At 55.8% G+C, this 24,765-nt stretch overlaps 2 protein-coding genes across 2 annotated transcripts in view; one reads left to right on the top strand and one right to left on the bottom strand.

Moving 5' to 3' along the window:
* STAB1 (stabilin 1) overlaps nt 1-19,380 on the top strand; it is a 58,469-nt gene extending 39,089 nt beyond the window's left edge. Inside the window, exons 38-69 of the mRNA XM_084269611.1 lie at nt 861-1,056; nt 1,491-1,586; nt 2,630-2,675; nt 3,339-3,418; nt 3,827-3,952; nt 4,715-4,788; nt 5,133-5,207; nt 5,793-5,912; nt 6,799-6,846; nt 6,973-7,056; nt 7,926-8,072; nt 8,225-8,362; nt 8,972-9,031; nt 9,136-9,312; nt 9,831-9,917; nt 10,343-10,489; nt 10,659-10,724; nt 11,239-11,464; nt 12,837-12,986; nt 13,743-13,847; nt 14,267-14,374; nt 14,561-14,754; nt 16,097-16,241; nt 16,722-16,855; nt 17,149-17,314; nt 17,523-17,629; nt 17,853-17,972; nt 18,222-18,365; nt 18,455-18,574; nt 18,683-18,829; nt 19,006-19,152; nt 19,238-19,380. Coding sequence (XP_084125737.1) covers nt 861-1,056; nt 1,491-1,586; nt 2,630-2,675; nt 3,339-3,418; nt 3,827-3,952; nt 4,715-4,788; nt 5,133-5,207; nt 5,793-5,912; nt 6,799-6,846; nt 6,973-7,056; nt 7,926-8,072; nt 8,225-8,362; nt 8,972-9,031; nt 9,136-9,312; nt 9,831-9,917; nt 10,343-10,489; nt 10,659-10,724; nt 11,239-11,464; nt 12,837-12,986; nt 13,743-13,847; nt 14,267-14,374; nt 14,561-14,754; nt 16,097-16,241; nt 16,722-16,855; nt 17,149-17,314; nt 17,523-17,629; nt 17,853-17,972; nt 18,222-18,365; nt 18,455-18,574; nt 18,683-18,829; nt 19,006-19,152; nt 19,238-19,291 — 3,834 coding nt within the window. The 3' untranslated portion in view covers nt 19,292-19,380. The remainder of the gene's footprint in view (nt 1-860; nt 1,057-1,490; nt 1,587-2,629; nt 2,676-3,338; nt 3,419-3,826; nt 3,953-4,714; nt 4,789-5,132; nt 5,208-5,792; nt 5,913-6,798; nt 6,847-6,972; nt 7,057-7,925; nt 8,073-8,224; nt 8,363-8,971; nt 9,032-9,135; nt 9,313-9,830; nt 9,918-10,342; nt 10,490-10,658; nt 10,725-11,238; nt 11,465-12,836; nt 12,987-13,742; nt 13,848-14,266; nt 14,375-14,560; nt 14,755-16,096; nt 16,242-16,721; nt 16,856-17,148; nt 17,315-17,522; nt 17,630-17,852; nt 17,973-18,221; nt 18,366-18,454; nt 18,575-18,682; nt 18,830-19,005; nt 19,153-19,237) is intronic.
* A 2,177-nt stretch (nt 19,381-21,557) lies between these two features.
* NT5DC2 (5'-nucleotidase domain containing 2) overlaps nt 21,558-24,765 on the bottom strand; it is a 28,922-nt gene continuing 25,714 nt past the window's right edge. Inside the window, exons 11-14 of the mRNA XM_084269420.1 lie at nt 23,201-23,287; nt 22,688-22,828; nt 22,400-22,464; nt 21,558-21,901 (exon numbers count right to left, since the gene is read on the bottom strand). Coding sequence (XP_084125546.1) covers nt 21,640-21,901; nt 22,400-22,464; nt 22,688-22,828; nt 23,201-23,287 — 555 coding nt within the window. The 3' untranslated portion in view covers nt 21,558-21,639. The remainder of the gene's footprint in view (nt 21,902-22,399; nt 22,465-22,687; nt 22,829-23,200; nt 23,288-24,765) is intronic.

The raw sequence follows: 24,765 nt of genomic DNA on the forward strand, positions 1-24,765 counted from the left end.
GCCCCCCAACAGTTTTATGAAAATATGTAGCTGGGAGAAAACATTTGAAGAGGAAATAATTAAAGAAAGACTTGTGTGAATTTGACCCCTTACAGGTTTTGTAAGCATGTCCCTGGAAAGTTTAGTGGGAATGGGAGATTGAGGAGAAGGGAGAGAGGCAGTTGGACATAGAGTACTCATACGCAGAGCTTCAGTCTGCACTTGCACCTCACTAGGCACTTTTGCATCCCTGTGCTAGGTCACAGAGTCACAGGGTTGGAAAAGACCTTTAAGATCATCAAGTGCAACCATTCCCATCCTAAGATAAACCAGATCCCTGAGCACCTCATCTACCCTTTTTTAAACACACCCAGAGAAGGTGACTCAGCCCCTCTGGGCAGCCTGTTCCAGACCCTGACAACTCTTTCAGTGAAAGATTTTTTTCTAATATGTAATCTGGACCTTTCCTGGAACAGCTTCTTGTCATTTCCCCTTGTCCTATCTCCTGGATGATGTTTTTCTTCATCTGTACTGTCCAACTTGGTCCCATCATGGTTGCAAATCACCCTCTGGCAGGGTCTCCTTCTGCCCAACAGATCTTCCCATGAGTGGGACACAGGCAGGGGATAGGCTGGATGAGCAGAGGACCGAACATTTACTGTGTTACCAAATGGCTGTAAAGCTCTTCACAGCCACTTGAAAGGAGGCTCTGGGCCACAGAGCACCCTCTTTTGGGGGCTCACGCCACCCTAGCTGTGCACATCTGGTCCTTCAGTGCATTGTCAGAAGCGGTGGCTGTCGCATCATTAGAGGAATAGAGCTGTACCTTGTCTGTGCTGCACAAGATAGCTCACCCCAACCTCTTCTTGTTGGTTCCCCAGAGGTCTGTCTGCTGCCCTGGCTATTATGGACACATGTGTGAGATGTGCCCGGGGAAGCCAGGCCAGTGGTGCTCCGGGAATGGGGAATGCCAGGACGGCATCGAGGGCAGCGGAGAGTGCCGGTGCCTGGAGGGCTTCCACGGCACTGCCTGTGAAATGTGTGAAGTGGGCCGGTACGGAGCTGACTGCAAATCAGGTGACTACTGCAGCTTGGGTCCATGCCTACTGTCCTGCTGGCAAGGGGAGAAAAGTGGCCACATCTCAGCTTAGCTGGAGGGGTGGTGGGAGGGAAGAAATGTCCCAAGACCCCTGAAGCAGGCAAGCAACGGAGAGAGGGGGCAGGAATGAGTGCTTGTGGTAACCTAGAGTGGCCCAGTCTTTCATCCTCAAGCCAAGGATGACCGTGTGATGCTGCTCATCCTGCTGCCACTCAGACTGCAGACAGTAGAGGCAGGTAATCTGTTCCTGGGCTTTTTGGCCTGGTAGCAAGGGAACAAGAACTGTGACATTTTCTTTCTGGCAGCTTCATGCTTTGGGTTAGGAGCAGAGCAGCCAGTGAAATGGCAGAGAGACTCGGCTTGTGAGACCTGGTTGGTCTGACACTGATGAGTGTTTACACTTTCCCTGCAGAATGCACCTGCGACAATGGCATATGTAATGATGGCCTGCAAGGGGATGGGAGCTGCGAGTGTTTCCCAGGATGGAGGGGCCCTACCTGCCAAGAAAGTACGTGAGCATGAAGGAATCCATGGTGCTATATTGCCTCTTTGGCAGAGAAATCTGTTAGTTGAGCAAGATGACCACAGTTGCATGTGCTTTGCATCTCCTGAAAAGCCTGTCGGACTGTGCTTGCTCATTACTGCACACAAGCTGAATTTGTGGTGTGACTTTCCCAACAGCACATGAGCCCCCTGGAGTTAGTTGGGTGAAATTCACATAGGTAAAAGCATCTTGCCTGTTTCTGTCCCTGCTGAGATTTGAGGCACCTCAAGAAGAGCCCATTGCCCTGGGAGAGAGATGGAAGCTCAAGGCCTGATTGGGTTGACCAGGACTCCTGTTACTAGCCTAAGGTGGTGGCAGGGCTTGGTTTGAAGCCTCCAAAGAGCCCTAGTGTGTCTGCTGAGTTGTTTTATTCTGGTCCCAGGTTGATTTAGGTGAGCTGAGGCCATGGCCTGCAGTTCTCAATGAATCTCTTACTGTGTGTCAAGGTAGTATGTCAAAGACGGTTGTTCCTGGGATTTGGGACTATGGTTATCATTGGGATGGACAAGAACCTGAGCTCCTAAATACTTTGGGATTTCACAGGTTAGCACACAAAGGTTGATTTGTGAGGTCAGATGTTTTGAGGGCATTTAGAAGAAGAACCTGAGTGAAGCTGTCCTAGCTAGCATGAACATAAAGCATGAAACAAGGTCATCTTTTTGCTTCAAATGGGCCAAAGGCAAATGATCCTGTGTGTCTGGATTAGCAAGGTTTTGGTCCTTGCTTCATTCCTAGCAAAGTGGAGGCCATACTGATAGGATCAACTCAGCCTGTTAGGCAGACAGAAAACATTGAATTCACTCCACTGCAAAGTGCCCAAACATGAATCCAATGTGGTTTTCCTGCTGCCATCCTATGAGAGCTAACATAACTGCTGGGGTGTCCCATCATCAGTCAGGGCACCACAGGTGTGTCAGTGAGCTGTCCTTGACTCTAGATGGAAGAAACGGCCCCAGCAAGTGCTAAATCCAAAATTTTAAGTCGTTTGGGTTTTTTTTTTTTTGCAGGAATCAAGATTGACTTATGTAATAACACGTGTCACCAAATGGCCAAGTAAGTACAGACAAGGGGCTGGGTCACTCTGAGAAAGCCATGTGTGTTTATATGTGTTTGCATAGAGGTGATTTTGTGTTTTGGGCTTTGCAGTGGGCTGGGAGAAGGTGCCTGCTCATTATAGGTGCACAAATGTCAGTTCCATCTTGGGAACTCTCTTCGGTGCTAAACTGCATCCACTTTCCACGAGGACTTTGTCTGTCTGAGCATAAATTCTTTTCAGTTTCCTTCTGCATGTGTGGATGGGAGAAAGTAGAGGCTCCAAGGTACTTCAGGTCTGGAGAAAGTCAAACACTCATTTACACTCCTTCTCCACCTTGCCAGCCTCTACCAGGGAATTAAACAGGCTGACAGGCTCTTGCTGCCTTCTCCATCCATTCTCTGGTCTCTTATTTTGCAGTACCAGGACCCAGCCACCTCCGTTGCCCTGTGCAGGAGCACATGGGTGTGGGAGATGTGCACTGGGCAAGGTGGGAAGCCTGTGCCTGCATGCCAGCTCCCTGGCAGGCATGGCTGAACTATTTGCTGCCATAAAGAAATCCAGAGCACCTTCAGGCGTGTTCTTCCTGTGGTCATTGTGGTCTCTCACTTGCTGGACTTGTATAGTGTTTCTAACAGACCAGATGGCATCATCAGTGATTGTTTGTCTCTTTCTTGCTTCAGCTGCCTCAACAGTTCTGCAGATTCCCCACCAACATGCTCTTGCTCTGCTGGATACACAGGGAATGGGACCCATTGCACAGGTATGTCCAGCAAGTATGGGCAAGACTCAAGGCTTGCAGACATCATTTCAGGCTACACAAAGACAAGGGGTTTGTTTGTGAAATAAATGGCATGATGTTGCCAGGGAAAGATCATTCAAGTGCTTTTCCTCTAAGCCATCCACAGTGAGCTCTTGGATGCATCATGGGATGCTCTTGATTTCACAGGCTAGAGCCTATGAAAGAGGGATAAAAAGTAATTTGGGGGTTACTTAAGCTCAGCATGACTTCAAAGGGCCCTGTGCCTTTAAAGGACATACAGTTTCATCAAGAAATGAAAGGATTTTAGTAAGATTATGTGATTTCTGTTAAGATAGATGACCATTCTGGCACAGTTGATCTTTCCTAGATGCTCTGAACTGATTCTGCTACTCTTGTATGTGGTCACAGAAATAGATCCATGCGTTATTGATCACGGCGGCTGCTCCGTACACGCTGTGTGTACCAAAGTGTCCCCAGGAGAGAGGACCTGTGTTTGTAAGGAAGGCTATGCTGGAGATGGGACACTTTGTATGGGTGAGTGCTGAGCATGTGCTTTGGTGATGGTGGTGAAGTGTTATCTTTGCAAAGGGAATTCCAGGCTATTTCATGTGGAAGTGCTGAATAACTCAATTGTTCTTTCACTGTTCGTGTAGTGATTATTTCACAGCCCATAATCGCTGGCTGATCTTGGTTCAGCTGTTTCAGCTTTTTGTCAAGGTGTATGCCCACATACCCTGTACATGTGTACATTGCATGCCTGCAGATATGTGCTCAGCATTCTCCCAGGTCATGGTTAGCAAAGGGGGTGTTGCTGTCCCAGTGCAGTGCCACGCACAACTCAGTAGAGAGCCCACTCTGCCTTTGGCACCTGTCTCACTGGATGGTGTCAGACCAGGGGGTTGGTCTCAAACTGAGAGAGCCCTGAGAGGTTTCCTACCCTGCTGCATGTTGTGGGGAGGTCCAGAGCCAGAGGGTGAGGGCATTCTCCCACAGTGGTGCACTGAGATGAAGGTGTAGCTGTGGAAATCCAGTCCTCTAATATCCTTTAAAGCACACCCAGGCAGATGTGGGATTTTCAGTGGGCAGATTTATCACAACTCCGAGACCGTTGTGTGCCAAGAACAGAACTTGCAGTCGCACCCTATCCCTTTGCTATCGCAAGGAATTTTTCCACCAGAATGTTTCCTGAGCTGAGAATGTCCTCCCTGTTGCTTTCACAAGGCTTCTTTGGGTCACCAATTCCCTGCTGCCTTGAACAGCCCTGAGCAGTAACATGGCCTTGTTGTTTTGCTGCAGAAATCAATCTCTGTCTGGAAAGCAATGGAGGCTGCCACATCAATGCAGAGTGTGTTAAAACAGGCCCAAGGAAGGTGAGTATGTAAGATGGATGTGAAGGCAACGTTACTGTGGAGGTTGTCACAGCTGTGTGATTCTCCTCAAGACAGTCCTTTCCACAGCAGCACACTGCCTTAAGCCTTCCACATGGAAAAGCTGCCTGGAAAGGGCATGAAAGGCTTGCTGTTTCCTTAGAAGCAGATGCCTTCTGTTGGCCAGAGGTTGGAGGCAATCTCCAGTCCTACCTGTTGTGGCACAGACATGGTTTTCATGAATGCAGCAATGGGTGCTGCGCCACACACTTTCCATCCAGTTCAGCCATTGCCTGCTGTTCTTTGCTGGGTTCAGATTTCAGACTAAGCATCTCTTTTCCCTCCAGGTTGCCTGCAACTGTCTTCCTGGTTACAGTGGGGATGGTGTGAGCCAGTGTAACCCCATCAACTTGTGTGAACAGGTATGTCTGCATTTTGCTATTACCAGGGTGAAGGCCACAGCCTCGAAGTGTCCCTTTCTTGGGGGGCACTTGGACAGTTGACAGCAAGAACAGGGTTAACCTGCTTCTTCAGAGCTGACTATCTTGCCTTTTCGTATACCTAAGGGATTTCCTGGTGTGTTCCGTTTCCATTGACTCTTGATATGATGATAGAGGCCAGCTGGCACCCTCTCTTGTGAGAGAAGCAGAGTGGGAACAGTGGTGTAGGGTTGGAGGCACTTGGGCTTGCTTCTCTGCATTTGTTTTGTGTGGAATATGCTCAGAAAAGCTTGAAAGTAATCTGTGCTCACAGCATCACTGCCAGGTCAAAATCTCCTTCTGAATCAGTGTGATTTTGTTGGAACTCACAGTGGCAATGTAAGGCACCACAGTCTTGTTTTGTGGGAGGCTTTGGTGCTGATGAGCCCTTGAGGATTGGGGTGAGGTTTACTAGGCACTAGACAGGGGGGAAGGAATGGTTTCCTTTCCACTGGGCTGGATGTAGTTAGTAGCTCTGTTAGAATTGCTGGTGGTGCCCCTCCATGCAAGCCTCTCTTTTCTTGCTAGAACAATGGGGGCTGTAGCCCCTTTGGGCTCTGCAAGTACACGGGCCCTGGCACTCGGGACTGCTCCTGCTCTCGGTACAGCGTTGGAGACGGCTTCACCTGCCGCGGCAAAGTCTATCAGGTGAGAACCAGCTCTTCTGTGCTTGGGGCCCCTGCCCTGCAGCAAATTGTCCCTCCCCTCCAAGTGTAAGCTGTAGGTGAGCAGACCTGTAGTGTCATGTTAGCACGTGTGTGGTGTAGGACTGAGGTGTAAATCACAGGTGTGTTCTGGGTGCCAACTGGGGAGGACCATTGCAGTAAAGCGACCTTGCTCCAAAGGCAGCTGCAGTATGAACACCCTGCTGCTCTGTCAGCCCCACTGGCTGTACTCCCAGGATGCTCATTTCTTAATGTCACAAGCAAAAGGAAGTAATTTTTATTTTTTTTTCCCCCAAGGGAACCCATTTCACCCAGTCTGTGGGATCAGGGCAGGTGTTCCCTGTGGTCATGCCAGGACTTGGGATCCAGGCTGGAAGGCAGCAATCTGGCTCTGGCTCTATTGCCAATTCAATACTGAAAAGTAGTGTGGTAAGGAGAGGTAGCTTGCTCTGCCAAGGTTGTGTCTGCCCCTCTGGTCAGCATCACAGAACTAGTATCAGCAGTACAATGAGGTTAAAGCAGATGTTCTGTGATGCACTCAAGGTGTCCCATGAGCACAGGGGCAGTTAAACCTCTGAGATAGCTGCTGAAGAGGCAAACAGCTTTGATCTCTCTACCCTCTCCATCCTGCAGCATATGTGATGTGAATGGTCCAGGCAGAGGTGACTGCCTGCTTTGTAACCTCCTCGTCATCTGAGCCCACAGTGCTGGTGAGGGAGGGAGTAAGAGATCAATATGGTGTGTCAAGAGAATCACTGTCTTACTGGGGTGGGAGAGTGACCTGGGGTGGAAGGAGCAGGTCCCTGTGCTGGCTGTTGAGGAGCAAAGGAAGGGACTCTACTAACACCAGCTGTTTCTCTTTGTTTAAGGAGCTTGGGAGGACTGAAGATGCATCCGTGTTCTTCACGATGATACATGTTGGTGACAAACAGCTCTGTCCTTGTCTCTGTGTAGTAAATTCCACTTAGGGTTTTCTGCAGAGGGTCTTGCTAACTGGAGCCATGTTTTCTGTTTCTCTTCCTATAAATGCTCTTCTACCACAGGCAGAAAACATCAAGGAGCTCAGTGGGGCAGGGCCCTTCACTGTCTTCGTCCCACGGGCAGATTTCATAGGAAACACCACAACGGTGAGTATGCAAGGTGGTTGGCAAGTCCCAGGCATGGCAGTGTATCCTCTGAGGATGCTCTGCCCAGGGAACTGAAGTGAAGGGGCTGTGCTGCAGTGGGTTCAAGGCATCTCCCTGTCTCCATGAGTGTAAGAACAGAGTTTTGGATGCCAGCTCACTACAGAAACAATCTGGGCAGGGGTGAGCATGGCTCCTGTTGTAAGGAGACCCTTACTGGAGCCCCTGCCTCACTGTCCTCAGAGGAACCATGCCAAATTAGTGATGCATGGTGACTTTCAATGCCTGTGGCTGTTAGGGGCTGCACACAGCAAGGCCTCACAGCATCTGTGATAAAGACCTCTTATTCTTGCTCTGTGCCCCAGGCCCTGCCATTGGTCCCTTCCCTCTAGTTCCCTTTAGGTGGGATGTCTGGAGCAAGGGGAGACCTGAGGAAAGAGGGATCCTTATTCGTGACCCTGTGAACCACTCAGATTCTTGACCAACAGCTTTCTGGTGCCTTTGTATTGGGAGATCCTAATACCCTCACTCCCAAGTCCCATTGTGCAGTTCCACATCAGTAGTCCCAACCTTTTCTACCCAGTAAAGGAACGATTCTTAACCAGTAGGTATCCCAGGTGCCACTTCCTTAAGGCCACTGTGGTTGTTTGTACTCCACCAAGAGATCTGAAAGCTGTTTTTGTCAAGCTGATCAAAATTTCCCAAAGGTCTCAAATGGGTTTGTAATTTGCTGCATTTTGGGGGGGTATGGCTTTTCTGCAGGGATGGGGCAGATGGGTCTTGGGCAAAAGAGGTGTTCCTCATTGGGTCTGCCCACCCCCATTATGGCAAAGTTTGCCCAGTGTGATCTCATTCTCATTTTCTCTCTGCAGTTTGAAGAGTGGAGGAGCAGAGGTCTCCTCCGACACCTGCTTCACTACCACATGGTGGGTTGCCAGAAGCTGCTGTCCAGTGACCTGGAAGCCCAGGAGTCCCTGACATCTTTATCTGGCCACAAGATAAAAATCACAGTGAGAGAGGTAGTTCTCTGCAATGGTTTCCTCCCTGTCCCACTTAGCAGGATGTCACATTTGCTGTTATTTGAAGGCCACTGGTGTTGTGACAAGTGACTTGCCCAGGGCCTGTGGGTGGCTGTGAGTGGGAATACCTCATTGCATCCCTTCTCTCTCAGAATAGCATCTATCTCAATGAGGAAGCCAAAGTGGTCATGAGTGACATCATTGGTGTGAATGGAGTCATTCATTTCATCAACAAGATCCTCATTCCAAGTGACCTGGTGAATCATAACATGTCTTCAAAGATCTCACAGGTGAGCCTGAAGCAGGGACTATGCCCTGATAACTGTCAGGGCTCAGATCTTTTTCCCAGGTGCTCTGGTCTTGCTGCCCCAAAAGCTCTTCCACCCACACCCTCAGCTCAAGGCCATGTGGCATGTTCTTCCTCACAGTTCCTATCTATGTAGGGAATGTCTGAGGGTGTGGATTTGGCCTGTGAAGGTCACAGCATTTGTGGCATGGCAATATTTGGGACAGCAGGAGCTGGGACTCATCACTAGGGAGGCAGGGGCATTACATCCCATGCCAACCATCATGCTCCTGTTCCAGGTCAGAGCAGATGGCAGTGGTCCTCAAACAGGTCCCAGAAGCTTAGAGATCCTGCAGCTTACAGTAAACACCAGAGTGCTGAATTCATCCCAGCTCCTGCCACAGCAGCACCTACCCAAGACAAAGCAGAAAAGTGGTGGCTGCTGAGTGCCAGCACTCACCAGGCCACATCCATCAGCATGATGATGGCAGAGATAAACCTGCCATGTTTGGCCACTGCAGTTGTTAGCTGTCTGGCTTCTGCCTCACATTGCCACTCAGGGTCCTGGAGGGGAACGTTTTGGTGACAACAGTTTGCTTCCTTCCCTCTGCAGCAAAATATCACGGAGGTGGCAGAGGCCTTTGGGTACACCATCTATAGCAAGCTGCTGCAGGTGAGCAAGCTGACTCCTGCTGCTCTGGGGTACATGTGGGGCACCTGTGTGTGTTGAGTTTCCACCTGTGGCTTTTTCTTTGTGTCCCTTCTTCTCTCGGGCAGGAGGCGGAGCTGCTGCCGCTGGTCGGTGACCCCCTGCATAGACCATTCACCATGCTGTGGCCCACAGATGCTGCATTTAACGCCCTCTCGGAGAACAGGCAGGAGTGGCTGTACAGCAGGGAGCACCGGGACGTGCTGGCCTCCTACCTCAAAGCACACATGATCAGGAGCACAAAGGTAAATGTGACAGGGTGACAACAGGTTCATACCTCCTGAGCCCACCACCACCTGCCTATGGTTGCACCAGACTGACCATGCCAGGTATTTTGCTGCTGTAGAAGATGTAGCACATTAGTTGTCTTGAGAAGACCCAAAGCTGCTTGAGCATTTGAGGCAGCCACTGCTTCACCATGAACCTGTGGTGCAGAGTGACCTGTTGCCAGCTTCTTGGGGTGGCCACATCACTGCCAGAGAATCAGAAACTGTCTCTTGTCTATGGGGGTGATGTGTGAGGGACACCCCAAAGAGCAGAACTGGGGTCTGCTTACACACACCAGTCCCTCACGGTTCAGGAATCTGGGACAAACCCAGTATAGTTATGCTGCTCCACCCACACCAAGCTTCACGTTGTGCCACATCACACCCTCTCTCAGTGTGGCTGCTGAACCCTGTCCTCACCAGGCAGCACCCCAGTAGAAGCATGAACTGCTAGTTTTGCCTGTCTCTCCCTTCACATTCTTCTTCTTCCCTCTTAGATTGTTGCTGGTAACATGCCCCAAGTCAAATCCATACGGACCATGCACGGCTCCACTGTCTCATTCAGCTGCAGCAAAACACATGTGGTAAGTGATGGCAATGTTTGGCTCTGCTTTCCACTGAGCAAGTTTCCTTGGGCAGAGCCGTGAGCATCACTGGCAGGCAGTGCACTGGGATGTGGGATGAGATACCCTTTTCCATGGCTACAGCTGAGCCTGTGGCTCAAAGCTTTGTGGCCAGCTGAGAGAAGGTGTGGAGGTGTGTGATACATGCACTTAGCAATGACCAGGTTGGAAAGCCAACCACACAGTGCCATGAGCTTTACAGAGCACATTGCATTGATGGAGCCATTTCTTAGGAGAGGTGGCCATGAGAAGTGGCAATCAGGAAGGGTGGTCAAGGATGGGAGGGGTGATGGAGAAGTCATGAGAGCCAAAAAGGACAACCTTTGTGTGGTGCAGCTGGGATGTAGGATGTGCCAAGATCACAGGTTACTTTCTTCCTCTGGTAGGGGGAGCTTCTGGTGGGGAACGATGATGCCATCATTATCGAGAGGCACATGGAATTCAATGGGGGCATTGCTTATGGCATCGACAGGCTGTTGGAGCCACCTGATCTGGGATCTCGGTGTGATGAGTTCGCCTTCGTTGAGCTGCAGGTGAGCACTTGCCATGAGGCCAGTGAAGATGTATGCCATCTGTTGAGCCCCATGCCTTGGAGGAGGGATGGTGGGCCGGCTTGCTGCTTGTCCTGGCAAAGCTCCAAGCAGCCAGGAGAGGCAGAAGCACATACTGAGTTGCTGTGGGGTCTCTTTCTGCCCTCCACAGGGATCTACGGAGAGCTGCGGACTCTGTGGCTTTGAGCCACCCTGCCCTCCTGGCTCCGTTCAGCAGGTAAAGCTCGCAGCTTTGTCATTAAGGAGGCCTGTTGCAGGGCTGCTGACAATACTCACACACCCCTCATGCTGTAGCAGCAAAATGAAGGCACACCTATACACAGCAAGCCCCTGGGCTCGGCTGCATTGTCTGTGCCTTGCCCCAAGTCCCCTGGCCACCTAAGGCAGGGGCTGGGCTGAGCACGAGTGGGTCATGGGCTCCAATGGGCTTTGGTCAATCCTGATACAGGAGACGGAGGCTGCACCAGGGACTTCTTTGGGGGTTTTATAGCCAAAGAACCCAGAAATAGGATAGTGAGCAGTCTTGGGGAGCAGTGGTTGTACCCCACTCTGACTGCACCATGGCCTGCCGGGCTTCTAGCACATCCCTGAGGTTCATCTGTGGCTCCTCTGTCACCACCCCCATTGCATGTTAGGAATCCTCTGTTACCGAATCAGTGGCAGAAGAAAACTTGAGGTGAGATGTCAGTGACCAATGTGGCAAACTCTGTGTTTTGCCTGTTTCCTCGCAGGGGGAAACCAGGCGCTGCTACTATTACGGAAGCCAGCTGTTGAGAAACACTTTCCTCTTTCACCGCAACTCCCTGTTGCGGCCGTCCTGGCCGCCCGCCCCGTGGGACTCCCTCAGAAGACAATTCTCTTCCAGGGGGCCTCTCAAACGAGGCTGCAGGAGGAGCTGTGTGTCTGCCCAGTGGGTCCCACAGTGCTGCTTGAACCACTACGGCCGTGACTGTCAGGGTAAGGAACCGTGCAACCCTCCCCACCCCCCTGGCCCTTTCTCTCTTGGAGAGGTGGCATGTCTGGTGTCCATGTGTGTCCTTCCCCAAGGAAGGATGAGCAAATCCCCAGTCCACAGTCCCAGCCCATAGAAGGTGCAGGGAACAATCCCCTGGGAGTGTGCAGGGATGGTGTAACAGGTATGATGGTCAACCGACCTGGGGGTGTTGGTTGACTGCCGACTGAACATGAGCCAGCAGTGTGCTCAGGTGGCCAGGAAAGCCAATGGCATCCTGGCTTGTGTCAGACACAGTGTGGCCAGTAGGGCTGGGGAGGGGATTGTGCCCCTGTACTGGGCACTGGTGAGGCTGCACCTCAAGTGCTGGGTCCAGTTCTGGGCTCCTCACCATAAGAAGGACATTGAGGTCCTGGAGCGAGTGCAGAGAAGGGCAACCAGGCTGGGGAAGGGGCTGGAGGGCAAATCCTCTGAGAAGCAGCTGAGGGAGCTGGGGGTGTTCAGCCTGGAGAAGAGGAGGCTGAGGGGAGACCTTCTCCCCACCTCCCCTGCCCTGCCAGGAGGGTGCAGAGAGGTGGGCGATGGTCTCTTCAGGCAGGGGACAGGAGATGGGACAAGGGGCAATGGGCTCAAGCTGCCCCAGGGCAGGGTCAGAGCAGATGGGAGGGAAAAGTTCTTCCCTGGCAGAGTTGTGGGGCTGTGGCACAGGCTGCCCAGGGAGGGGCTGAGTCACCCTCCCTGGGTGTGTTTAAAAAAGGGTAGATGAGGTGCTCAGGGATATGGTTTAGCTTAGGTTGGTATTGATGGGACTTGATGATCTTAAAGGCCTTTTCCAACCTGGTGATTCTGTGAATTCCCTTTACTTGGTGAAACCTGTGTCCCCATGGAAAGAGAGCCCAGGGCACAGGGCTATGGAAGGCAGCTGTTAGACATGTCATCATCCCTCCAGTGTTGCCAATGCTCAACCATTCCCTGGCATCTACCCTCCATGTTTTGTGCATGGGCAGCTCTCATGTCCTTACCCCTGTGGTGGTCAATATGTGCAGCCAGGACAAGGCAGGGTCTGCTGCCAGGTTGGCATGGGATGGGCCAGCATGCCCAGCACATTGTAGCAGAAGGTCTTCCCAGGCTGGAAGCTCTCCCAGATGTGTCCCTCTTCCTCTGTTCCCAAGGTTTATTGTCATGGGTTGTCCCCAGCACCCAGTCCCCAGTCAGCTGAGCAGGCTCTGTCACCTGAACAGCCCTCAAGTAGCAGCTCCCATCGCGCCTGGTGCGCAGGCTCCGCACTGGGAGGGGTGGGCAGGGCGCAGCAGGTGGCTCCCCTCTGGCCCAGGGCCGCTTTGTCACCCCAGCCTCACTAAGCTGCCCCCTTTGCAGCTTGCCCAGGTGGGCTGGAGGCGCCGTGTGGCAACCGTGGTACCTGTGACGACAAAATCAGTGGCTCGGGGAGGTGCAACTGCAGCCAGGCCTTCCTCGGGACCAGCTGCGAGCTGTGCGCGCCAGGCAGATACGGCCCGGACTGCCGAGGTAAGGGCCTGCCAGCCAGGGGTGGCTGTGGCACAGGGTGCTGGTTGGGGGGTGGGGGAGGGTGTGCTGGGCTCGCAGCATGGGAATCGGTGCTGCCATCCGTGCGCCAGTCCCGGCAGCACTCGGGACCGCTGGCACTAGGGACTCGGCGCCGCGGGCTGTCAGCGGGGCAGCGCCAGCACAGCCTGTCATCTCAGACTACTGCGGCTGTAGCTGCGGGGTGGCACCTGCCAGTGTCCCCACTTGGTGCCAAAGGCCCGGGGACAAAAACTCCTCCTTGAGTGTCACACAGAGACGAGAGCCCCAGCCTGGAAGAAAGAGTTGTGATGTGTTTTGGGCTGGGGGACAGTGATGAACCCTGTACAGAAAGAGCATCTCCTGGGACATGTTCGGCAGAGACCTGTACCCCTGTGAGGCCAAGGGGAGGAGAAGGGAGTTCCCCATTCTCCCCCTCTCCAGGACCGTTTTTAATGGCTGTGCAGTGCAGGGACTCAGGGTGAAAGCCATCTCTAGAAATGCCCAGGGGAGGGGAACAGCAGGGGTTTGCAGGGGCACAGAGACTCTTCTCTGAGAAGGGGGCATGTTGCGGGGGGAGGGGAGGTGCCCAGGCCCAACACCAGCAGGAAGGGATGGATGTGTGCATCCTGCCACGCCTGCTGTCAGGCTCTGCTCACACACACTGCTGTCCCATGGCCTCAGCACGGCCCTTCAGCGCCACCACAGCAGGTGACAAGTGTTTTCACCCGTTCCCCACAGAGTGTAACTGCACAGAGCATGGCGTGTGCAACGGAGGGCTGCATGGTGATGGCTTCTGCTTCTGTGCCGAGGGCTGGACTGGAGACCACTGCGAAATCAGACTAGGTGAGGGATGCCAAACCCCCCCACCTGCTCGCTGTTCTCTGCCATGTGGCCACTTTCCCAGCAGCAACGTTGTTCAAGCAGCTGCTCAGAAGTATCTCCAGAAAAGGAGCTCCTGGTTGCAGGGATCACCTGGAGATCTGGCCTGTGCTGTTGAATTTTACAAGGGCTGGGGTGATGAGGAGGAGGAAAGCAGCACTTGATCATGAACGAGTCCTTGAACTCAGAGCTGCTCTGGGAAGAGCTTGAGGGTGAGGCTGGGAAGGCTGGAGGTTTGGGCGAGGCACCTGCAGAAAATCTGCATGGGGGAAAGAGAGGAGAGCACTGAGCCTGTGGCCTGGGGCAGAGGCTGGTGCTGGCAGCCGTGCCCACGTTGCAGCCCTTAGCCCAGTCTGACCTGTGTGTGTGTGTTCTGGTTTCAGACACAAGGCCCACCTGCTCTCCGCCGTGCCACCCCCAGGCCACCTGCCGCTCCAGCAACCTCTGTGAATGCAACCTCCACTACGAAGGAGATGGGAGAACATGCTCAGGTAGGGGTGAGCAATGAGGGGCTGGGGCGGATGGGTGGTGAGCGACGGGGAAGGCAAGACAGCAGGTGACCATCTCCTGAGCAGCTCCTTGGGGACAGCCATCTCCGTGGGATGTCTGGCAGGACAGACAGACCGCCAGGACACCTAGCAAGGTGTTTTAGTTAACCTAACACTCTTACCCTGCAGTGATTGACATGTGCAGCCAGGACAACGGGGGCTGTGCCAGCCACGCACGCTGCACGCAGGTTGGCGTGAACGTCTCCTGTGCCTGTGCTGCTGGGTACAGAGGGGACGGCCACGCCTGCGAGCCCATCGACAGGTGCGCGGATGGCAGGAACGGGGACTGCAGCGAGCACGCCAACTGCATCAGCACAGGGCCGGTGAGTACAGCCCCTCGCTCTGGGGACACCTGTACGGCTGGGAAAACAGTGTGGGTGGCTGCCATGGGATGCTGGGGGACATCAATGTGACAGTGTCCCCTGTTGTTGTGATGCCCAGGCCTGCCCACCCCTCAGGTACCCACCACTATTGAGCACATCCCACAGGTCCTTACTGCCTGGCAGGGGACGTGCCCTCAGACTGCTGCCAGGTTGTGGTGATGGTCCTCCTGATATGATGCTGAGCCCATTTCTCCCCGTTCCTCTGTCCAAGGGGCATAAGCTGTGTCAGTCATGGCATTCTTGGAATGTTTGGGGGGCTCTGGGGTGGTACTTTGAAGATGGCACCGGCTGTTTTTGCAGAGGAACCAGAGCTGCTCGCTGCAGGCCAGAAGAGGGGAGTGGGAATGTGTTGCAGTGTAGTCACAAGCCACATATATCAAAGCTCAGCTGTCCTTGCAACAGGACGTGACAAGCTTTCAATGTGACATCTTTCACATTGTGGGCAGTTGGACGTGGGGGGCAGGCCCTGTGGCCTTTTGCAGCTGTGGTGCTTCAGCCCTGGCTGGAGGCCAGACACCCACCCAAGTGGCTCTATCACTCCCCTTCTCAGCTGGAGAGGGTAAAAAATACCTAATGAGAGGCTCAGGAGTCAAGATAAGGACAGGGAGAGATCATTCTGCAATCAGTGTCATGGGCAGAACAGACTCAACACAGAGTGAAGGAAAGAAACTCTGATTTATGACACTGCCCTGTACACCCAGTGATACCAGAGTTGGGTGATGAGAAGTGTGACCAGATCTTAAAGCACCTTCCCCCCACCCCTCCCTTCTCAGCAGACTGCACTTTAGTCAGGATTTCGCTTCCTTCTTCCCCCCCATTTGGACACAGGGGGGTAGAGGGGGGCAGGGACTGGGGTTTTTAGTCAGTTTCTTGCAAGTTGTTTTCCTTCTTGGCTGGGGGGGCCATTCCACACCCCCTTCCCCTGCTGCACTGTGGGGTCCCACCCATGGCAGACAGTGCTCCATGAACTTCTCCAACGTGATTCCCAGAGGCGCTGTGACCATGGCTGATGGGCTCGGCCTTGGTCAGTGGCAGGTCGTGCCTTGAGCCAGCTGGTGTTTGCTCTGTGGGGCCTGGGGGAAGCTTCTGGCTGCTTCTTGCAGAAACCACCCCTGCAGCCCCTCCTCCTCCACCAGAACCCAGACATGCAAAACTACAACAGCAGCTCTGTCACAGTCCTGGGGTGACCTGTGGAGGGGTTCTGAAGGCTCCTCCCATCTCCAGCCCAACCCCCAGCTGTCCCCTGCCCTCATACAAACGCTGTCCTTCCTTGGCGCTGCAGAACGAGCGGCGCTGCGAGTGCAAGCGGGGGTATGTTGGTGACGGGATCCAGTGCCTGGAAGAGGCCGTGCCCCCCACGGACCGGTGCCTGGACTACAACGGGCGGTGCCATCGGGAGGCCATCTGCACTGACCTGCACTTTCACGGTGAGTGTGCTCAACCCTGCTGTGCCAGGGATGACATTCCATGGCCAGGGCACACTCCCTCGTCCTTTACCTTCTGGTTGAGGCACCTCTCTGGACAGCAGGAGGGAGGGATGGCCCGGGGGGGTCAGGAACTCACCTCTGTGACTTGCTCTGATTTGTCACATTCCCATTTTCCCACACGTGTCCAGGGAGGACGAGCCATCCTGGTCCACTCCTGTGCGACGTGTGAGATGGGTGCTGGTGGGATTACACTGCCAGTGAGCGCCAGCTCCCTCATGAAAGGGAGAAGCTCAGAGAAAGCCATGCTTCACTCCACCTTGCCCTCACTTGAGTGTTGTCCACCTCCATCCACTCCCATGAGGCACTGAGCACCTTCCATTGGTGGTGCTGTCTGTGCTTACCCAAGGACCTGTAGGACTACTCAGGATCCTGCTTGCTCTCCATACTGTGCTGACACTCCTTGGCCTCGGTGTTTTGCAGATAAGACTATGGGTGTATTTCATCTGCAGTCACCCCGAAGGAAGTACGACTTCACTTACAAGCAGGCTCAGGAAGCCTGTGCCGCAGAAGGGGCTTCCCTGGCCACATTCCAGCAGCTCTCAGCAGCACAGCAGGTCAGAACAGGGGTGCAGGGGTCAGGCAGGGCTGGCTCTATCACCTCATGGGGTGCACAACACTGCTTCCTGGGGCTGTGGCAGACAGTGGTGCATGGAGGGGGTTTTGCTCTAGCAACACCCACGACACCAGGAGGGCTGGTGGGTCTTGCCAGTCGCACAGGGACGAGACCCCTGATAGCACCCAACCCTTTAGGTGTTGGGGGGATGTTGGCCAAGGGACTGTGCACCAGGACAGAAAGTCTGAGCCAGAGGTATTATTTTTAATCTAATCATTCATTTTCCTCTACTAGATGGGATTCCATCTGTGCTTGGTGGGTTGGCTGGATAACGGCACAGCTGGATACCCCACAGCCTACCCCAACCCCAGCTGTGGGGCTAACCGAGTGGGCATTGTGGACTACGGCTCCCGGAGCAACCTGAGTGAGACCTGGGATGCCTTCTGCTACCGGGAGAAGGGTGAGTAGTGAGTGTGAGCCCTGGGAACAGCCCCGTCCTGTCAGGCACAAGGTGTGCCAGGGCGGCAGGCAGAGCGTGAGACACGGCCAGGCGGGCACATCCCCCTCTTCCCATGCCTGTGTCGGCAAAGAACTCCCAGAAATCAAGGGAGAGGTGGTCAGGTGGCCACCAGGGGTGAGTCGTGTCACATCTGGGCGTTCCTTTGCAGATGTGATTTGCACCTGTCGCGATGGGTTCCTGGGAGATGGGTACTGGTGCAGTGGCAAACTGCCCGACGTGCTCGCAGGCGACGCGCGCTTCTCCACCTTCTATTCCGTAAGTGGTGCTCTCCTGCATCTTGGGTGCATCAGCAGCCAGCAACAAGGTGCAGGGAGGGATGGGCTGTAACAGGGAGAAGCGGTGGCTTGTTCTGTGTGCAGGCTGGAGTGTACAAACAGGGAGGGGTTCAGGTTTGTTTCCTCCAGCGCTGGGGGACTGTCCTGGGCTGGGGAATGTAACAGTTGCTGATGGGGATGATGTCCTTTCCTATCTTTTCCAGATGTTGCTGGATTTTGCCAATGATACAGAAGAAGGGCTGGATTTCTTCATCAATTTATCTGATGACTCCACTCCCAAAACTCTTTTTGTCCCTCTGAATTCTGGCTTCGCAGACAATGAAGTAAGTGAGGAGGGATGAGCAGCCACAGGAGGCTGCACAAAATGAGCTGTCAGAGCCCCAGGGGGGAGCAGGAGCCTGCCAGAACTGGTGTGATGATGATGTGAACTAGAGACTGGGGAAGGAGGAAGAATTCAGGCCTGAGGGCAGCGTTGGGGGTCCCTAGTCCCAACCCTCACTCCAAGGAGAGCTGTTTAGCTCAGGTTGCTCAGAGGGAAGGGCTGTGAGCTCTGCACCCTGTTGCTTTTTCAGACGCTGACAGGGGAGGAGCTGAAGCTCCACGTGTCGTCCAGCAACGTTGTGCTGTTCAGCTTCAACCTCACCACGGGCACCGTCATCCCCTCGCAGTCGGGATATGACCTCTGCGTGTCAGATCTGGGCAACGGCACCGAGCAGGTCAAAACCCCGCCGGTTCTCACCGCCCCTCTTGCGACAGGGAACAAGGCCCTGCCCGCAGGTGACACCCTCTCTGCCCTGTGCTGCAGGCGGCCAAGGGGATCAACGACACGCTGGTTGTGGAGTGGGACATCTTGGCTTTCAACGGCATCATCCACGCGCTCGCGGAGCCGCTGCGCATCCCGCCGCCTGTCGTGCCCCTCGTTCAGGTGAGCGCCCCAGGGCACGGAGGGGAAGGAGGCCGCCCCCAGGCCCGGCCTCGGCCCTGGTGTGCTCCCGCTGACGAGCCCTAACCGGGGCCTTGGCTTCGGCCGCAGGTGAACGGCGCGGCGCAGGCCTCGGGCTCCGCGGCCACAGGGACGCTGTCGGCGCTGTGCTTCGCGCTGGCGCTGGCTGCCGGCGCCGGCGCCGCCTACTACTGTGTGAAGAGGCGGCGGCGGGAGCAGCAGTTCGGGTACTTCCAGGTAGGCGCAGCCGCTCGGGGCCGGGAGCGCGGAGCAGCCCCGAGGGGGTTGGAAGGGGGGGGCGGGGCGCGGAGGCACCGCCCGGCCGGCAGGGACCAGCCGGGGACGGGCCACCCGCGAGGGGGCGGGGCCGCCCCCGCTCAGCCCGCCCCCCCTCTCCGTGCCTCCCCCTCCAGGCGGATCTCCGCGCGGACGAAGAGGAGGAGGAGGCGGCGGCGGTGACGCCGCGGGACCGCCCCGCCAGGCCCCGCCCCCAGCGGCCGCTCGTGGCCATCCCCAACCCGCTCTTCGGAGGCCACGCCCCCGACTACGAGCCGCTGCACGTGAGCGCCGCCCCCGCCCCGCGCCCCCCCCCCTCCGCTCCCCCCCCCCGCCCGCCGGCCCGCGCTGACGCCGCTCTCCCCGCAGGACGCGCCGCTGGCGGACGCCGACCCCGAGACCCGCGCCGGGACCCCGCACTGAGGCGCCCGGACCCCCGCAGCGAGGCCCCGCCGGCCCCCGGCGCACCACGCAGGGCGCCGATAAATAAAGAGCTCCGCGCCGCCGGCACGGCCCCGCGCCCGCCCTCCGCTCAGCGCCGCGCCGCCCCCGGGAGCGGGGGCTGCTCCTTCCCCGCCGCGCCGCCCCCAGCTCCGCACCCGCGGCTCGGTTAACCCCGCCCCTGCTGGTGGGATGTGAGGGGTCCCCCCCCTCCTCTCCCAGCTACAAGCACCCCCAGGCAGTCGCACTCTCCCCCCCCGCCGCGCTCTGCCCCGCTGCCCCCGAGGGCACCCTCAGCCCGGCTGTACCCTCGGCCCGGCTGCACCCTCAGCCCGGCCGCATTCCCCCCACCCCGCCCCCGGCAAGCTGGGACAGACGGCCGCCCCGGTAGCGAGCGGGTCGGCCGGTTACAGCGCGGAGCCTGCGGCCCTGAGCTGAGAGCAGCTGCCAGCGGGCAGGGGAGCAGCCCGGGTGCAGGAGGCCCCAGCCGAGGCGGTGGAAGCTCCGTGCCAGGCTGGCACACACCACAGGGGCACCGGCCCGGCACCCTGCTGGGGAGGAGGGTGCGGAAAGGGGGGGAGGGGGGGGTGTGGCACCGAGGGCTGCTGACGCTTACACCTTCTACTTCCCTGCCTGTCTCTAAAGTGCCCTGGCAGAGGGATCCCCACACCCACCTGGTTCCTGTCCCTCACCTGCCCCACCACTGCCAACACCCAGCCCAGACAGCAATGGGTGGGCAGAAGCGCCCTGTCCCTGCCCCATGCTGATGCCTCGGCCACCCCCCTAAGCAGACAGCCCTTCATTGCCTGCCCCAGCCCCAGAAGCCCACCCTACATGCTTTGTGGTCCTTCACCCCTTTCCCTGCCAGCTCACCCCACACAGGAAGCACACCCAGCCCCTGTTCCCTCGCTCCTGTCATGTCAACACCTCTGTGAACAAGCTGGGAAGGAGGAGGTGGACCAAGGCAACTGCCATCTCCAGAGCCTCATCAACAGCTCTGCCTTCCAAAGGCTCCTGCCTGCCTCTGCACGTTTCTCTCCAGTGAGAGAAGCCACGTTACTCACTTGCACATTCTGGGGCCTTCGCTGCCCACCCGCTGCTTTGCCTCTGCCCCGTTACCCCTTCAGCCCGTCAGCTTCCCCCACACCCAGGCTGGGGCTGGTGCAGTGGTCCAGGGGTGGAACACACTCTCACCATCCCTGCTCATCTAACTTCCCCTTCACCCCCAGCACCGTGCCTGTCCCACAGGGCAAGCTGAAGTCTGGCCAAAACCAGTGCAGCCCCATGGGAAGAACCCACCTCCTGCCCCTCCCACCCCGAAGTTGCTCTATGCCTGGCACTCCAGCCCATCACTTGTTCCCTGCTGTCACCTGTGCACGTCTGCACTCCCCTTTCTGACCCACCACCCCCAGCCACCCTTCCTGCCTGTACGCTCCCTGGACAGCCCCTCAGCCCCTCTCAACACCTGAGACCACCTCTCAGTGACCACCACTGCTGATGACAGCCCTGTGCCTTCCTGGAGGGGCTGGACACATCCCCTCTACAAGTCACCACAGGTTGTACTACATCAATGGCCAAAATGCTGATGTCACTTGCACCAGCCCCCCCATAACACTGCCGTATGGCATTAAGATCGAAGAACTGGCCTGTCACCACCCACTTGTTTTCAGATTTTCTGACCTACTCCCACCCAGCTCTCCAACAGGATTTGCACACCCTGCACATCTAACTACTGGTAACCTACTGGAGGCACCAGCTGGGTGGACCAGTCTAGTGGGGAGCGGGGTGGGGGCTGAGTGCTGCTTGTACCAGGTAACCCCTTTCTGATGCGTTCCCTGATCACTTCACTGCTTGCCCAGTCAGCAACCCTGTCCCTTCCCTGTCCCCCTGCAACACTCCTCATGCTGCAGAGCCCAAGGACATCGGGGCAGCCACAGCCCTGGCAGACCCTGTTGTACCTCCCCAGGAGCCCGCTTGGCGCTCCCTGAGCACCAGAGACTCGCACCTCCATTCCTGAGCCACTTCTCTGGCCACAGTACAGGGAGTAGCAGCTCCCCACCACCCCCACTGCCTCTCCATCCCACCTGCTCCTACCGCAGGCTCCCTGCAGCTCACAAACCTCCTCCCCCCTCTCCATGAGCACCCTCTTCTGGCCATCCTGCGAAGCGCCTCAGGGAAAGAGATGGAGCCAGTGAAAGGGAAGCAGCAGAACAAAACACACCATCGCCACACCGAGGTAAGTGTCAAACGCCCTTTAGTGGTAGACAGAGGTGCTGCTGTCCCAGCAGCCTGGCCCCACGCACCGACTGCTGCCCGGGGTACCTGGCCCTTCAGCGGATGTGCACCATCTCCTCGAGGAAGGGGGTTTTCATGCAGCCGGTGCAGAGCTGATCCATCCAGAGCGGAGCCTCGTGCTGCAGGGGTGTGCGCCGGGGGTAGAAGGTGAAATTCACGTCGTAGTTCAGCAGGCAGCTGATGGAGGCCATGTAGATGTCAGAGAACCGCACCAGCCGCCGGGAGAAGTACGTGGGGTTGTGGAAGGTGCGGAAGATGCTTCCAAACTGGGGGTTGAACAGGTTCTTCGTCAGCGACCTGAGAGGAAAGAGATGGGGCTTTAGATGAAAGGCCAGAGGCCCAGGTCCCTCCTCCAACCCCTCAGCCCTGGGCCACCCCACTCCCAGAAGAGGTGCTGGGACCACACCGAGTACCTTCCCACACAGGCTGCGATGCGCAACAGCCCCCGTGCAGTGAGACTGGGAAAAACACTCACCACACTTTTACTCGTCCCTGCAAGGAGGGAGGGACAAGGGTCCTTGCCCCCTCCTTGTAAGGGGCAAGGACCCACCTCCAGTGCCAGGAGTAGCAGTAGCCCCCCAGCACAGGGTGACACCACCTCCCCTTTCCTCCTTGCCTTCAAACCATCTGGCCTCCCCTGCCACAGGGCTGCACCTCCCCCCAGACACAGGGCACCAGGGAGGGCCACAGGCCAACAGCTGCAGCACCACCATCCCCAAAACAGGTTACAAAACCAACCCAGTGCAGGCCTGGGAGCCCCCAGGAGACCTCATGAGCGAAGGGGGCAATGTTCACCTGATCTCCTGGCGTTCCTTCATCCACTCCAGCAACACTTGCTTCGACTCTGCATCCTGATACATCTGCATAGACAACAGCAGAAAGCACCACATTTTGTCAGCCCATCCTCAGATCCCCACCAGTTTCTCCTGTAACTCACAAATCCATGACTGAGTCCACCACAGCAGGAAAATGAGGTATTTTTGAGAATGCAGGCAAGATGGTACATCCCCCAATTCCCACGCTAAGCCCAACACAGAAGGCAGCACATTAATTACCCTTCCCACTCAGACAGGAGCTGTTTACCTGCATTCTCTCAAGCAGTCCTGTCAGAGCCTGCTGCCAGGTCAGGGAGTGCATGTACTGCTCTGTGTTTATGATCCTGATCTCCGTCTCCAGCTCAGGAACGATGGCTCCGGTCCTCCAGCCGTGACGCAGCATGAGGTCCTAGAGGTCGGGGTGAAAGAAACACCAAGAACTCAAAATCAAGACTGAAAACCAAACACAACCCTGTTTTGTGGAAGAGTGGTCTGTTCCCATTATAGACTCTCAGGGCACAGGGAGCTGTGGCCCACACTGGCCATGCCCACAACACCCATCTCCTGGCCACCAGCTGTGTGAAAGCACAGAGAAGCGTTGGGTTTGCACTGACTGCTCTCAACTCCACAGCCCAGCAGGTGTTCTTTACCCACAGAAAGTACTTCAGGAGCCCTTTCTCCACTGCTTGATTCTGCCTGACAGCTGAGTGGGAATGCCCCAAAGGCCCAGGCAGGCAGGCCTGCTCCCACCTCACCAGAGAGCAGAGAGCTTTCCCCTTACCGCAAGGTCGCTGTACAGATGGTCTCCAAAGTAGAGCACCTTGGAGCCACGCCAGCCTGTCAGCCTCAGGAAATCGAAGAGATTACCCTGCAAGTAAAAAGAGCAGAGGAAGAAAGGTCTCTGAATGTCTCCATCCTCACTGCATGGCACTGGGCAGCTGCCCCAGCAGCGCTGTCAGCACACCTGGACATGCCCCCTTTCTCCATACAGACATGAGCACCCCCATGAGCTGTTGACCTGCTCACTTCCCCCACCATCCAAACCCAGGTTTCTTTCCTTCTCCATCTTACTTCACTTTCTTCCCACGTGACACCCCCCTCCCTGTACACCCCTCAGCTTTCCTTAGGCTACAGAAAGAGAGAAAAACTCTTCCAAGCTCAAGAGGCAATTCAGGAGAAGTTCTGTGCTCTAGAGCACAGCAGGTCAAGGGGACTACATGGACTAAAAAGGTAAGGAGGCAGTTTAAAGGCCAAAAGTGAAAGATGCTTGAATTAGAAAAGCCTGAGCAAAGGACAGAAAGAACCCCAGGTGTTCTGGGGTTAGAAGTCATGGGGCTCAGGTGATAATGGCTTTGCCTCACGGGGCTGCATCAGAGGTGAGGTGAGCACCATCGTGCAAGGCTGTGGAGTCAGGAGCACTTGGAGCTGTTCTCACAGCACTGACCACCATCCCAACCCAAAAGATTAACACCACCCACACATTCACAGTGTGAACCAAGCCAAAAAGTCAGGCTGCTTGGGCACATTCACAACTAAGTCAACCAAACCAAAGCCAGAAGCACCAGCTACAGCACAGCACAGAGCTGCTCTCAAGTCTTTCCAAACATCTGTCTGCACACAGAGGAGACTTCAGGGACCCCCCCTGCCATCTCCACACAAGTTTCCCACATGAGTCACAATGGAAACAAAACCCACTAGGAAAGGAAAAGGTCCCATCAACGCCAGCAGATCAGACTGTGGCAGCACCAGCAATCAGCACAATCCCTCCAGCCAGTCTCTGGTGCCAGGAAAGAGCTCACATGCCTACCCAACACCACAACCCCAGGCAGAAAACCAGGGCCAAATACAAGCCAGCTCCCACAAAAGCCTTCAGCTCTGCACATGGCCACTGGTGACAAGTTGTAGGCACTGCAAAGGATGCCCAGAATCAGGGTATCAGGCCTCCCACTGCTACAGCATCACTGAAGCTGTGCAGACTTCCCTTAACTGCATGGAAACGTGGCAAGGCAGACCTCTGCATTTCTGGGACATGACATTGCTGCTGCTGGCTTGAGGGTTGTTCAGGAAGCCACTGGCAGAGCAGGGAAATCTTGGGAGGAGTGTGGGCCTTTTGCTGTGCTCCAGTCACCTCCAACAGCAGCAGAGCCAACAAGCAGTAAACTTGCACTTGGACCTGCAGTGAGTCCCAGACCTGCTACGTGGCCTTCAGGAGGCAGCTGTCCTCCTCCTCACCCCCTGAGGTGGCAGACCAGAGGAGGGATGGCAGTACACACGTGCCACAACCAGAAACCACCACAGCTGTCAGGAAGGAGGGACCAGAGGGCCATCACTTGAACATCCCAGTCC

This window comes from Gallinula chloropus (assembly GCF_964237585.1).
Source record: "Gallinula chloropus genome assembly, chromosome: 12".
In the NCBI taxonomy this organism is placed as follows: Eukaryota; Metazoa; Chordata; class Aves; order Gruiformes; family Rallidae; genus Gallinula; species Gallinula chloropus.